This window comes from Megalobrama amblycephala, linkage group LG18 (assembly GCF_018812025.1).
Source record: "Megalobrama amblycephala isolate DHTTF-2021 linkage group LG18, ASM1881202v1, whole genome shotgun sequence".
In the NCBI taxonomy this organism is placed as follows: Eukaryota; Metazoa; Chordata; class Actinopteri; order Cypriniformes; family Xenocyprididae; genus Megalobrama; species Megalobrama amblycephala.
In genome coordinates, this window is record NC_063061.1 from 5,184,235 (window position 1) to 5,198,412 (window position 14,178).

At 37.4% G+C, this 14,178-nt stretch overlaps 1 protein-coding gene across 3 annotated transcripts in view; it reads left to right on the forward strand.

Annotated features, from left to right (window-relative positions):
• LOC125252104 (NACHT, LRR and PYD domains-containing protein 1 homolog) overlaps window positions 1–13,958 on the forward strand; it is a 35,032-nt gene extending 21,074 nt beyond the window's left edge. Inside the window, exons 12-16 of one of the 3 annotated variants that reach the window (XR_007181154.1) lie at window positions 7,089–7,178; window positions 7,302–7,373; window positions 7,467–7,715; window positions 9,052–9,133; window positions 13,347–13,413. Coding sequence is in view for 1 of the 3 variants with exons in the window: in XM_048165144.1 (XP_048021101.1) it covers window positions 7,089–7,178; window positions 7,302–7,373; window positions 7,467–7,715; window positions 9,047–9,133; window positions 13,347–13,365 (517 nt within the window). In the remaining 2 variants the exon portion in view is untranslated. Of the gene's footprint in view, window positions 1–3,225; window positions 3,501–7,088; window positions 7,179–7,301; window positions 7,374–7,466; window positions 7,716–9,046; window positions 9,134–13,346 lie in introns of those variants that run through there. The other 2 variants (XM_048165144.1, XR_007181155.1) reach the window with 2 other exon arrangements.
• The last annotated feature ends 220 nt before the right edge of the window (window positions 13,959–14,178 follow it).

Genomic DNA, 14,178 nt, shown 5'->3' on the forward strand with positions numbered 1-14,178 from the left:
CAGAAAGGAGAGAGAGAGGGGCACTCCCAAAAAAAAAAATGCAAAAATGTGCCTAGAGATTCTTGCGAACAGAGATTGCACTTAGGAGATGACGACATATTCATATGAAAACGTTTCATTGGAGTCAAGTAGACCCTATGCAGCAATTTCCAATGAATCATTTGGTGGTTAGGGTTTTTAGAAGACAGTTTAAACATTCCCCATATCTGATCCGAAAATAAAACATGCACATCCTCATTAAGATCCTTAGCCCAAACAGTTGTAATAGATAAAGGTTTGTATGAATGCTCAAGAAGAAAAAGATAGATGGTTGAAGCAGAAGAGGGAAATTCCTCCGAGGGAAGGATTAGTTTGCGCAAAGAGTGAATAGGTAGTTGAGAGTTCCAGGGCGCCCCATATGCCCGTAGGGCTGATCTAATGCATAAATACATAAAAAAGGAAGTGCCTGGCAGATTATATTGAGTTTTGAGATTCTGGAAGGATTGTAAACCATTATCATCATAGATATCTACCAGAGTGTTTACTTTTTGATGAGTCCATTGCGGACAATGGAATGCCTGAGTATTGCCTGACAAAAGATTACCTAGATTTTACACTGCCTAAGTGGAACCCCCGAAAAAACAAGATGCTTCAATTTATATGGATAAACAATAGATTCCTCAATTGCTCTCCAAGATACAGAAGCATAAGGGTCAAACCAAACTGATAAAGGGCGGAGGGAAAAGGCTTGAGCATACAGTCTAAAATTATGGAAAGAAAGACCTCCCATTTAATCTACTTTGCTGTAAGGTAGTCAGTTTAATACGAGGGTGTTTACCATCCCATATATACCATGAAACACATGCATCAAGTTTGTTCCAGTAGCCAACTGGTGGAGCGAGAGGAATCATGGAAGAAAAGTAATTAATACGTGGGAGAACATTCATTTTAATCACTGATATACAAGCCTGAAAAGAAGTAGGGAGACGAGACCAATTTTCCAAATCTGAGGATATTTTGGCTAGAATAATATTATAGTTTTTTTAAATAATTTTTTGCAGGGAAGGAAAAACATCTATCCCCAAGTACTTAAAGTTTTGAACCAATGGAATAGATACAGAAAGGGAAATGGGATCAAATTTAGAATTGAGGGGAAGTAGACATGACTTACTCCAATTAATTTTAAACCCAGAGAGAGATCCAAAATGGTCAAATAAGTTCAGTACTTGAGGAATAGAATGTGATGGCTTCTTAAAAAACAATAAGATATCATCAGCGAATAAAGAAATATGATGATGAGTATTCCTTATAATTATGGGAGAAATAGTTTCAGATCGTCGGACCGCTTGAGCCAAGGGTTCCAAGGATAAGGCAAATAACAGAGGAGAAAGTGGGCAACCCTGACGAGTACCTCAATGTATAAAGAATGGGTTAGAGCAAACAGAACCTGTCAGAACAGAGGCTGCTGGATTGACGTACAAAACTTTTATCATGTTTATGAAACTCGATCCTAGACCCAGATGCTGTAGAACCACCCATAAATAGTTCCATTCTAGCTGGTCGAAAGCTTTCGTTGCATCTAGAGATAATACTGCACAAGGGGAGGACAAACTATTAGTTGAATTAATAATATGATATAACCTGCATAAGTTATCCGAAGCTGAGCGAGATTTAATGAACCCTGTTGGGTCATGATGAACTAACCTGTTCATAAATTTCTCTAGACGACGAGATAGTACCTTAGCATATCATTTAACATCAGTCCCTATCAAAGAAAGTGGCCAGTAACTAGAACAGGAAGTCGGATCTTTATCTTTTTTTAACAAGAGAGAAATAACAGCTATATTAATAGATGGGTGAAATGAGCCTTGAGTAACTGAAAAATTTAACATCTAACATGAGGGGGCCTGAAGGCCTTTGCACACTGAGTCCGAAATTTTCGCATGCGTTTTTTCGTATTCACAATCCTAAAAATTCGTCACGCACAGAGACCTTGCACACTGAGTCCGATGCGTATTAATGAATGCCTTGCGAAAAAATCGCAAAACAATACAAAATGAAGTCTTCAAGCAGTGAGCACGATTAGTTGCCTCCTCTCTTCTTAAAAAGAGAAAAAGAAAGAGGAAATATTGGGTCCATTCAATCCCGAGATTGCATAGAGAGAAAGGAGAATTCACCTCATCAAGGAGCTGCGGGATTATCCAGAGTTTCAAAGATTACTTCAGGATGTCAGTGGCTCTGTTTGATGCTTTACTACTGGCACAATCTGTCTTTATATTCGGTCTCTTTGTATTCCTCACGTTGTTTGTCATTCAGTGCTGCTGTTTTGTGCTGTAGACGACGTGGATCAACTTGTCAGATGGCATTCTGGATTTTTGCGTTCGCGTACGGTGGCTCTGAATTGTCAAAACATCTCTTAAAATGCGTGCCACGGATGCGAAAAACGCAGAAAATCGAACCTGATCCGAATATTTTTTTGACGGACGAAAGTTTCGGAGGCTGTGTGCAAACGCGATTGACATAACGTGAGGTCGAATTTATTTTTTAACGTGCGAAAGTTTCGCATGCGAATTTCGGACTCAGTGTGCAATGACCTTGAATCCGACCAAAAATGAGTATACAATTCGACTGGAATACCATCTAAAGTTGGGGATATCCCCTTGTTCATAGAACAGATTGCTGACTCCAGCTCCTAAAGGTTGGACAGAAAAGATGCAAAAGAGTCAGGGTCACCAACAGCAGAAGAAGTATAGAGATTAGAGTAAAAAGAATTAAAAGAAATATTGATGTCTTTTGGGTCTGTCATAATGAGCCCGGATTGGGATTTCACTGCTGAAATATTAGCAAACTTTTCACTGTTGCGTATTCTTCGAGCTAAAAGGTGGCTTGGTCTACTTCCTTGAAAATAGTAATTCTGCCTGCATCTTTGCATCAGGAATTCTGCCCTGGATCTCAGTAATGAATTTAGTTCGGACCTAACCGCCATAATTTTGCTGAGTGTATTGTCTGAGAAACAACGTTGATTGTCTCTAGTCAGATTCTGGAGCTGTAATTCCAGTTCAACTATCTTTTTATGTCGTTTTTTCTGAAGGAAAGAGGCATACGAAATTGAGTTATTCCTTATAAATCCTTTAACTGCATTCCGAAGTGGTCGCGGATCATCCACAGAGCCTTGGTTAATTTCAATAAACTCAGCGAATTTATTTCTGAATTGACTGCAAAAGTTTTCATCCTGTAACAATTTAGGGTTTAATCGCCATCTAGTCGCACGAGATGGCCGAGGAATCAAAGATAATCTGCACAAATTTCCATCATGATCCGACAAAGATAAGGAACAGATATTTTTTGCTACTCATAAATCCTATTAGCGAATTGACTATATTTTCATTTCTACTTCTTTATCTTCAGCTGTTCGTGATGCCAATAAACGCCAACTATCCACCAATGAAGATGAGGTTACATATTGCCTAAGTTTGTCAGAACAGAAGGCTTGAGAGTGTGATTCCTTTGGTCCAGGGGCCGTATGTATAAAGCCGCTCAGAGTAAAATTTTAGTCTTAAGTGTGTCAAAATTCTAAGAATGACGTAATTTTACTCTTATTCTTAGACTTAAGAGTAAGTGTGATTCATAAAGGTTCCTAAGTGTCAAGACTAGGTCTTAGCTCCTAAATTATTTAAGAGAGCTGGAGAGGTGTCTTAACCTAGTTAAGAGTAACAAGATGGCAGCAAAGAAGAGGAAACACGAGCTTTCCAATGAAGATATGATGTACTGTATTGGAGTTCTATGATGACATGGAGTTGATAAAATGATATCAACTTGATTGTCAATTCTTTTAGTAACTGACCTAATAAGAAATGTAATACTTTAAAATTTAAATAAATGTAATAAATATTACTTAAACAATAATTAATATGTTTAATGCATTTTAATACATTTAAAGGTGCTGTATGCGATTTTCGTTGTTGAACACTGTTGATTATTTGAAATCAACCCAAACAAACACACCCCTCTCTTCATTGCGCCGCCACCAAAACTCACACTCCAATCCTAACCTCTGAGTCGCCACCCTGCTCTGAGTTGGTCAAGAACCCTGGCCCGATTGCTGCTGCCATGTGAGGCGAATGCACTACCAATGATGTTAAACTCCTCATTCTCTAGCAGGCGTCAGAGTCTGGCCACTGTTACACATGTAGTGAGAGTGGATGTCTGTTTATCACAGCTGACACGAAACAAAATGCTTCACGAAAAATAAAGCGCAGTTGATGAAAGAACGACAAGGAAGAACAAAAGATGAACATACAGTACACAAGAATAATTACAAACAAGAGTTTCTTGTTTGTAATTGTGTACAATTTTGCATAAAAATATGAGAAGAAATATTTTTATTTTTATATTATTTAAATGTTTTAAAATATGATAACACATTTTTTAAAATATTTGAATTAAGGTTGAAGTTGTCAGTTTTCATATGACTGGACATAACATTTGGCCTCTACTCTATGGCAGTTCATTGACTTTTCAACTGACCATTAAACCATGCGGCAAAAGAAAGACACTTTTATGTTGATAGTGGGCTTCCCTGGAGTTGTTGGAGCCGTTGATGAACTCATGACATATCATTGCTCTAACTGTAAATGAGTAGACATATATCATTAGAAAAAGATTCCACACCATCAATCTAATATCACTAATTTGTGATAATTTTGCACAATGCAAAGCTATTGCTTTTAAATCAATTTAAATATTAAAAGGTTTGTGTGTTATTTGTGTTATTGCTTTTTATAATAACATTAAATGATTGGTGTTGTGCTGCTGTGACCTCACCCTTGCAGACTCGCTATTGGCTGATTCAGAGCTTAAGGGCGGCCATTTTGAGTTGACATCATTGTAGTCCTTAGTTCACAACACTTAAGTCAGCACTTAAGAATCCGTCTTACACTTTACTAAAAGTTGCGTTTAGCTTCGTTATAAAAGTCTCCTACTCTTAGAAAAGTCCTACTCTTTACTAAGAATTTTTTGACACTTAAGTCAAAACTTAAGACTATTCTTAAGAGCATTTCTAAGTTTTATACATACGGGCCCAGATCTATCTAGGATATGTGAAATTACAGAATTTGTGTCTACACCCAATACAATTTCAAAATCTGAAAATTTTAAAAGATAAGTAGACAAAACAGAGAAAAAAGTAGGGTCAGGAGTACAAAGGGCATAAACAGAAATAAATACACTATTCCTATTCTCCACTATTGTTTTTATGTGTTATTCTACCGTCTGTATCACAACCTTTATCTAAAATAGTAATATTTAAAGTCCTCCGCACCAATATTAGGACACCCTTATTTTTAGCAGATGAATGAGAATTTAGCAGAAGATGAATGAGATACCACTTCATAAAACTTTATTATTACACCTGTGTACATCCTCCTCTTTCAATTGGGATTCTTGAACTAACACTATATCAATCTTTCTTCTTTGCAAAAAATCCATTAATATTACAACTTAGAATATTAAGGTCATTCATAGGTATCAAACAGAATTACTGCATAATAAGACAAAATACAAATTTGAAAACAAAATCAGTTGAGTCTACCATCTAACCACCCCCCACCCCCACCCCAACCCTTCCCGTTAGTATTCAAAAACACATAAACACATTTCCATGAACTATGACAGATCAAACCAAGAACAAACCTTGATCTGCCAGCACCCCTTAACATGATCCGTGGCATCAACAAAAACCTGCACATTACTGAAGCTGTAACATTGGCCCCAAAGTTACATATTGTCTAGATAGTATCTCTGTTGAAAGAAAAAAAAGAGAGAGAGAGAGAGAGAGAGAGAAGGAATACAACTAAAACATAAATATTATACCACCATAATCAGTAAGCGATACTGTATGCTCAATGAAACCTTCTAGTAACTATAAGTTCAGAAGTAAACGTTAGAGTGAACCGTGAAAGACAGTCGCCTAACCATTTAGAGCATCTCTTCTCCGATTAGATAGCAAATGTCCAGCTGAAATTCACTGAGGGTTGGTGGATGAATGGGATCTGAAAAAAAAACTCTTGCTTCTTCTGCAGAGTATAACATTTTAGGTTCACCTTGAATGAGAATGACCTTCAGCGTTGCAGGATAGAGAAGAAAATTCTGGATGCCTGCCTCTCTCATTTCCTTCCTAACTGGCGTGAATGCACTTCTTCTTTTTGCGGTGGCCAGAGAAAAATCTGGAAAGAAAGACGGCGTTGCTCCGTCGGATGTTTTCACCGGGGCGTGAAGTCTGGCGGCCCGCAAAATGAGCTCCCTGTCTGTGTACCGCAACAGTTTAAAGATGAAAACCCATGGTTTAGCGCGATCTGAGGAGAGCCTTGTGTACACGCGATGCGCTTGTTCCACTTCAATCTCTTTGCCCGCCAGAGACGGGAGCCACGTCAGTAGCGATCTTTTCAAAAAGCCCATAGGGTCGTCCTTTTCGGACCCTTCAGGCAATCCAACCAGACGCAGATTACTGCACCTATTGTGATCCTGTAAGTCTACGAACAACTGACGTGAGAAGCAAATTCGTTCCGCATCACCGTCAACTCAGTTCTTAGAATGTTCTCAGAGTGCGCAACAGTGTTCGCCATCTTATCCACCATATCACCCGTGGTCGGTGGCTTGGGTTTCTTCTTAATCGGAGAAGCCGATGGAGAAATCTCCTGTTTCCGATTGTAAGCCATCAGGAATAGTATTATTAATGAAGTAAAATTAAAATGAAAAAAATCAGCAAAAAGAGGCCAAACATACGGAGCTCTACTCAAGTGCGACTAGGTTCATGAGCACGTCACGTGACTCCCCCGTTAAAGATTATTTCAAAAACAAAAAAAAAAACTAGTCCTAGGTTTTTGGCTCAACTTCCATAACTGTGGCACAATTCTCGGGACTCTCTAGGTCAATAGTTTGAACTTTGGCCTTTGGTTTTAGGAACACAGGTTTTTTGGTAGCTAATCAGTGGTTAACCAGTGATACATATATTTTATACATTTTAAAAATGTCATTACGTTTTTATTATTTGTTATTGCAAGTTAACTTGATTTAGTCTGTACACTCATCTTCTGGATTTGATTTTACAGGTTGAACATAGAAGTTTCAACAGGCTCTGATCTTGTTGTTGATGAACTGATGTACGCTCTCACAAGAGAACAGACCCTGAGATCATTGAGGTAATGTCTCAAAATACATTTTATACATTTAAAGTATTTTATGTACACATGAGTTATCATCCTTCAGTGTGCTTTTGTTTTATGTTCAGTTCATGAATCTTTTTTCTATCCTTTGATTTGCAGCATTGATGTCTACTTCATATTTAGAAAATTTGATAAATATTCTCTTCATTTGTCAAACAATGAAGAAATCAGGTGAAGAAAAAGTTAATTGAAAGTTATTCAAAACAATGACTTGTTGTTTTACAGACTACATTGATGCCAATTCTGATTTATTTTTTATTATAGTGTCAGGATAGAAACTTCATCATCTTTGGAGTCGCTAACTCTCACCTTTCAATGCCCAGAGCCAATCAACATTGAGTGGGCCAAACTTACTCAGATAATTCACCAAGAAGATTCAGATGCATTAATGTCAGTTTTCTGTTCTTTCTCTAAACTGAAAAAGATGGAAATGAAACTACTCTGTCTAAGTGAGATGTGGTCTCACTGTATCCTCCAAATCATCCAGAACTGCTCCAGTCTAACAGAACTCGAGTAAGAAAAACATGTGAAATCACCTTCTGTCTTCCTGTATGAATCTGTCTGTTGTTAGGAACTGTGTTGCACATATTTAAACTGATGGTTCATCCAAAAATGAGAAATCTGTCATTTATTTTTCTCACCCTCATGTTATGATTTACTTTCTTCTGAGGAACACAAAATAACTGTTGATGTCCCAAACAGTTTTGGAAAATACAATGGAATTCAATGGGAATGAAACTGTTTTCTTACCAACCTTATTAGAGGTTCAAACGTGAAGCACTGAAACACTATTGTAATTGTTACATTTTCCAAGGATCATCATTATCCCCTAAACATGATTGGGCTGGTAGTGCTCACACCATCTACAACGTCACCAAGTCTCGTTCGATCCGCCTGACTTCAAAAGTATGAAATGGCTCATAACTCCTGAACCGATAGGCCTAGACTCAAAGTGTCTTATATTGTTGGAATCCCTGCCTCAATTTTCAGGTGTTTTGGATTTAAAAAAAAAATTCTTTTGTGAACTAGTCCTAGTGTGTCCTGATCAGAACCAATCAAGTGCAGTGAGATTCTCCGGAGTCTGATTGTCAATAGTTATCAAAAAAAAAGAGATGAAATTCTGATTCATGGTCCTTAAGGTCCGCCAAAACATTCAAAGTGTGCAGAGCCACTTTTACTAAAAAGGCTATAACTCGTGAACAGAATGAGATTTTTTCACCAAACTCAGCACACCTATGTAAGAACTTATTTTGTGGTCATGTGAAAAAGGACGTGACGACTGGTCACTTGATGGTGCTATAACAAGAAAAAAACTTTAAAACTACTTCACCGTTAGTCCAATCGTCAGGTAAAACTGAGAACTTCTCTTTATTGTGTGAGCACATGAGGCACATGATTCTAAAGAAGTGGGAATACTTTTAGGGAGATGAAAAGGTAATAATTAAAATAAATAATGTGATGTATTTCTTTGGCAAATCCCATGAAATGGCTGAAAAATCATATTTTCTATGGTAAATTGCCTGTATTGGCTGTAAATTGTCTTTTCCATCTTTTATTTAAATGGTTACATCCTTGCTAAATAAAATATAATATCTTTTTGCACAAGTGCTTAAAGGCCTTAAACGCTTGAACCCGATAACTGCTGCTCGCAAATATATTTCAAATGATCTTTGTGTTCTGCAGAAGAAAGTCAGTCATACAGGTTTGGAGTGACATGATCCTCATCCATTTAAATCATTATAGAATTGTTCAAATGAATGTGTGAAAAACAAAGTATAAAGAATAGAATTATCAGTCCCTAAAATCTAAATAATTTTATCTGTATAATGTGTATCCATGTCTAGGGTAGATGCTGACATTTTCCTGGAGGAAGGAATCCAGATCTTGCAGAGGTCACGCCCAAGACCAGGATGTAGTGTGACATTTCACGGGTTTGTATTGGTTCATATTCATATATTTTGCATCAGTAAATATCTTATCAATGCAATTTCAAGCTTTAAAAAGGACACAAAAACACCATAAAAACGTATACTATATACTCAGTTTGAGTATAGTTCTGTGTAAATGCAGAGATAAACAGTGCTTTTTCAACAGATATTTCATAATCTAGAATGACAAAAATAAACAATTCTGATAACTTACCAGTTGAGAAATGCAATAAAATACAATGTTTTGTTTGTTATATTCCAATATTCCAGAGAATATTATTCAGTTATTTAATGTTATCCAGTGAATTAATCTGCATTCTTTAGCCTATTAAACAGCTTATAAATCTACTAAAACTGTAGTTTAAAATGAAATATTACATTTCTGCAAAGTTGATATGACTCTTTAATTTATTTGCTCCATTTGAAAACATTAGACATTCTACATTTATTTTGCTTATTGTTCACATTAGTGTTTCTGCTAATGCTTTTTATAAATAAAATTATTTTTGAAATATGAAGATTAAAATTAACAATACAACAATGAAGCAGACTTACAGTGGGTACGGAAAGTATTCAGACCCCTTTAAATTTTTCACTCTTTGTTATATTGCAGCCATTTGCTAAAATCATTTAAGTTCATATTTTTCCTCATTAATGTACACACAGCACCCCATATTGACAGAAAAACACAGAATTGTTGACATTTTTGCAGATTTATTAAAAAAGAAAAACTGAAATATCACATGGTCCTAAGTATTCAGACCCTTTGCTCAGTATTTAGTAGAAGCACCCTTTTGATCTAATACAGCCATGAGTCTTTTTTGGAAAGATGCAACAAGTTTTTCACACCTGGATTTGGGGATCCTCTGCCATTCCTCCTTGCAGATTCTCTCCAGTTCTGTCAGGTTGGATGGTAAACGTTGGTGGACAGCCATTTTTAGGTCTCTCCAGAGATGCTCAATTGGGTTTAAGTCAGAGCTCTGGCTGGGCCATTCAAGAACAGTCACGGAGTTGTTGTGAAGCCACTCCTTCGTTATTTTAGCTGTGTGCTTAGGGTCATTGTCTTGTTGGAAGGTAAACCTTCGGCCCAGTCTGAGGTCCTGAGCACTCTGGAGAAGGTTTTCGTCCAGGATATCCCTGTACTTGGCCGCATTCATCTTTCCCTCGATTGCAACCAGTCGTCCTGTCCCTGCAGCTGAAAAACACCCCCACAGCATGATGCTGCCACCACCATGCTTCACTGTTGGGACTGTATTGGACAGGTGATGAGCAGTGCCTGGTTTTCTCCACACATACTGCTTAGAATTAAGGCCAAAAAGTTCTATCTTGGTCTCATCAGACCAGAGAATCTTATTTCTCATCATCCTGGAGTCCTTCAGGCGGGCTTTCATGTGTCTCGCATTGAGGAGAGGCTTTCGTCGGGCCACTCTGCCATAAAGCCCCGACTGGTGGAGGGCTGCAGTGATGGTTGACTTTCCACAACTTTCTCCCATCTCCCGACTGCATCTCTGAAGCTCAGCCACAGTGATCTTTGGGTTCTTCTTTACCTCTCTCACCAAGGCTCTTCTCCCCCGATAGCTCAGTTTGGCCGGACGGCCAGCTCAAGGAAGGGTTCTGGTAGTCCCAAACGTCTTCCATTTAAGGATTATGGAGGCCACTGTGCTCTTAGGAACCTCAAGTGCAGCAAAAAATTTGTAACCTTGGCCAGATCTGTGCCTTGCCACAATTCTGTCTCTGAGCTCTTCAGGCAGTTCCTTTGACCTCATGATTCTCATTTGCTCTGACATGCACTGTGAGCTGTAAGGTCTTATATAGACAGGTGTGTGGCTTTCCTAATCAAGTCCAATCAGTATATTCACACAGCTGGACTCAAATGAAGGTGTAGAACCATCTCAAGGATGATCAGAAGAAATGGACAGCACCTGAGTTTAATATATGAGTGTCACAGCAAAGGGTCTGAGGATATGCATCGACGTCACTTTCCCGCCGAAAGCGCGCCCCCTCAGCTGGACTGAGTGGCAAAAGAACCTGCTGCGTGACTAGATATAATAGAGGAAACTGTGAAAACGCGAGTAAAACTAACAAATTACACTAAAGGTTGGAATTGAATGTGTTCCTTACAACTTGTCAAATAAACCTAATCCATGGATATTGACATGCAGCCAGGAGTCGTGTTTCCTGACATTTATATGTGCCTGATTTTGACGGTGGGGAGACACATAAAGCAAATCTGCCTGTTAATATTTTATATTACTACAATATAGGTAGGTTTAAATCCACGTAATCACTTATATCAATGTTATATCGTCATATTGTCCAGCCCTAAAACATATATAGTTTTATAGTGTAGTTTTTGTCAGTGTTGTATATTGAAAAACACCCAATTATGCAGAATATAAGATGGAAAATATTTAATTGATGAGTTGTCAACATAATATATAACAATACAATATATACGGTATGATTTTACCTCAAAATCCAACAGTTTGACACAAAATGATAACTGCAAATCCATGTTTCTCTGCCTGGAGTCGAGCTGTTTCTGTGAATTGCAGTGATCCATTAGCTTTTTTCCCTGTTGCTTTCTGCAGTTTTTAAATATATAGCCTACCTCAGGGTTTGTGTCAAAGCTATTTGTACAGTCAATCACAAAGCTCTTTCCCGTTTTGGATGTGTTTTGTGTGTTTTTCGCGACATTCACGCTGAAAACCAATGCTGCCGCTCTCGGGGCTCGCACACCGGACGCGAAGCTCAGCGCCGTGCCACGTCTTTAAAATTCGAACGCATTGTTTTCTATGAGTGTATGCTACGCACACCGGCGGCGACATTCGGCACATGTCCGCGGCGCCCGGCTATGACTCAAAAAACAATAGAAAAATATGCGCTCGAATTTGAAAGACGTGTTGCGGCGCTGAGCTTTGCATCCGGTGTGCGAGCCCCTTCAGTCCTTTGCCACTCAGTGGGCGTGACCGCAGTCGTAACGGTCGACGATGACGTCACGTGCATACCCTCTATACTTAGGAACATGTGATATTTCAGTTTTTCTTTTTTAATAAATCTGCAAAAATGTCAACAATTCTGTGTTTTTTTGTCAATATGGACACACATTAATGAGGAAAAAAATGAACTTAAATGATTTTAGCAAATGGCTGCAATATAACAAAGAGTGAAAAATGTAAGGGGGTCTGAATACTTTCCGTACCCACTGTATGTGGCAGAATGCTGAAAGACTATTTTTTTTACACTACAACCTAGTTCAGCTCAAGTAGGAGTATTAAGCTACATTAAAATAACAATGCTATTTTTTTAGGTGGTTTAGATTGTTTTCTTTTATTTTTTTAATAGGTTAGAATAACTTTTTGTGCTTTATTGAAAATTAATTTTTTAAACAGTGCACTTTTTATTTTTTGCACTTACAGACTCCTCTATTTATTGGTGTATAAATACGTTTTTTGTTTTCTATGCAAGGAGGGAGTGATTGTTATAAATAAAATGGTTTGTTCAGTTCAGTGGTGTTGTAATCGTGTCAAAAACAAGTATAACAGTAAATAAATATCAGTTCTGCATATCGGTTATCGAGCACATACACACAAATTATCAGTATTGGTTCTAAAAAATCATTATCGGTTGATCACTATATTCCATGTCTTCTGAAGTCCCATAATATCTTTCTGTGAGGAACAAATGAAAAGTTTGAGAATTGTCATTCATAAATGTATTTTTCTTTACATCCTCCCTAGATCTCATAGTTCATTAGCAGTCAATAACAAGTTAAATGTTGGTCTGTTTCTCACACAAATCATTGTTATAAGACTCTGTAGTGATGCTGTGCTTTGTGCTTTCTGATGAAGGCTCATATGCAATAATCAGTCACGAAAACGCAAACACGATGAGGACTGTGATCTTACAACCAGATAGTAAAATTTCATCTGAGTTCCTCCTGCTTTTCTATGGAGACTTTGTGAAAGTAAATTAGGACTAAGATTAACACAAAGAATGCACCAGTAACAGTGTGAACTGTAATATGACACCAACCAGTGATTTTTATTTTTTGACTTATACAATTCCACTTGAATATTGTATATTAAATGTACAAGCTTTCAGTGCGACAGCATATGATCATAGTGTGCAGTGTGGATCTAACCTACTGCTCAGCTTTGTGTTTTTATTTCTACATGTTTTATTGTTTTATCTCTTGTCTCTCTCTGTTTCTAAGGCACTTGTTTTGGGACTAATGATCCGGCTTGATAACTAGGAGAAAACTGCCAAAGCAGCATCTTTAGCTGGAGCTGAGGACGGGAATAAAGACATCAACCAACAATATCTAAAATCATTTAGGTGTGTTGTAATAGTAATGGTCATCTATCAATTTATTTGTATATTGAGTTTCACAATACATATTGTTTCAAAGCATCTTTACAGAGTTTTATATTGATGCTTAATTGTGTTTAACAGTTTAGATCTGAATGATTGAAGTTTATATATGAAGACAATATAACCTATCAAACATTTGAGATTTGCTTTATAGTGTGATCATGTGAGATTATTGTATGTATGCATGCCGAAAAAAATTGTATATATGAGGTTTTATGTGACGACATGGAGAATTTTTGTAAGTTTTGTATGATTTATAATAATTTGGTGTTTTGACAAGCCTGTGTACTATTTGATTTGTTACTATTTTGGTCATCCACCTCTAGTTTAACGAAAGGCATTTTACAAAATATCTCTAGTCCTCTAGTGTGCAAGCCAAAGGCGACTGTGGGAAGGAATGAAAAAGTCCATTTGATGTTGGATAATGAATAAAAACTTGAAAGAATACAGGCTACACCAAGAGACTTCACTGTTGGTGTCTTTTAGAAGAGCTGTATTAGAATCTGCAATTCATGTGTTTTGATTTCACAGTATTGAGACTAAAACACAAACTAGGAGAAGGTGGGGTACCACTTCCAGGAACAGTACACCAAAAAATGAAAAAATGTCATTTACACACTCATTTCAAACCTGTATGACTTTCTTCTGTGGTTTACAAAACATTTTTTAAACTC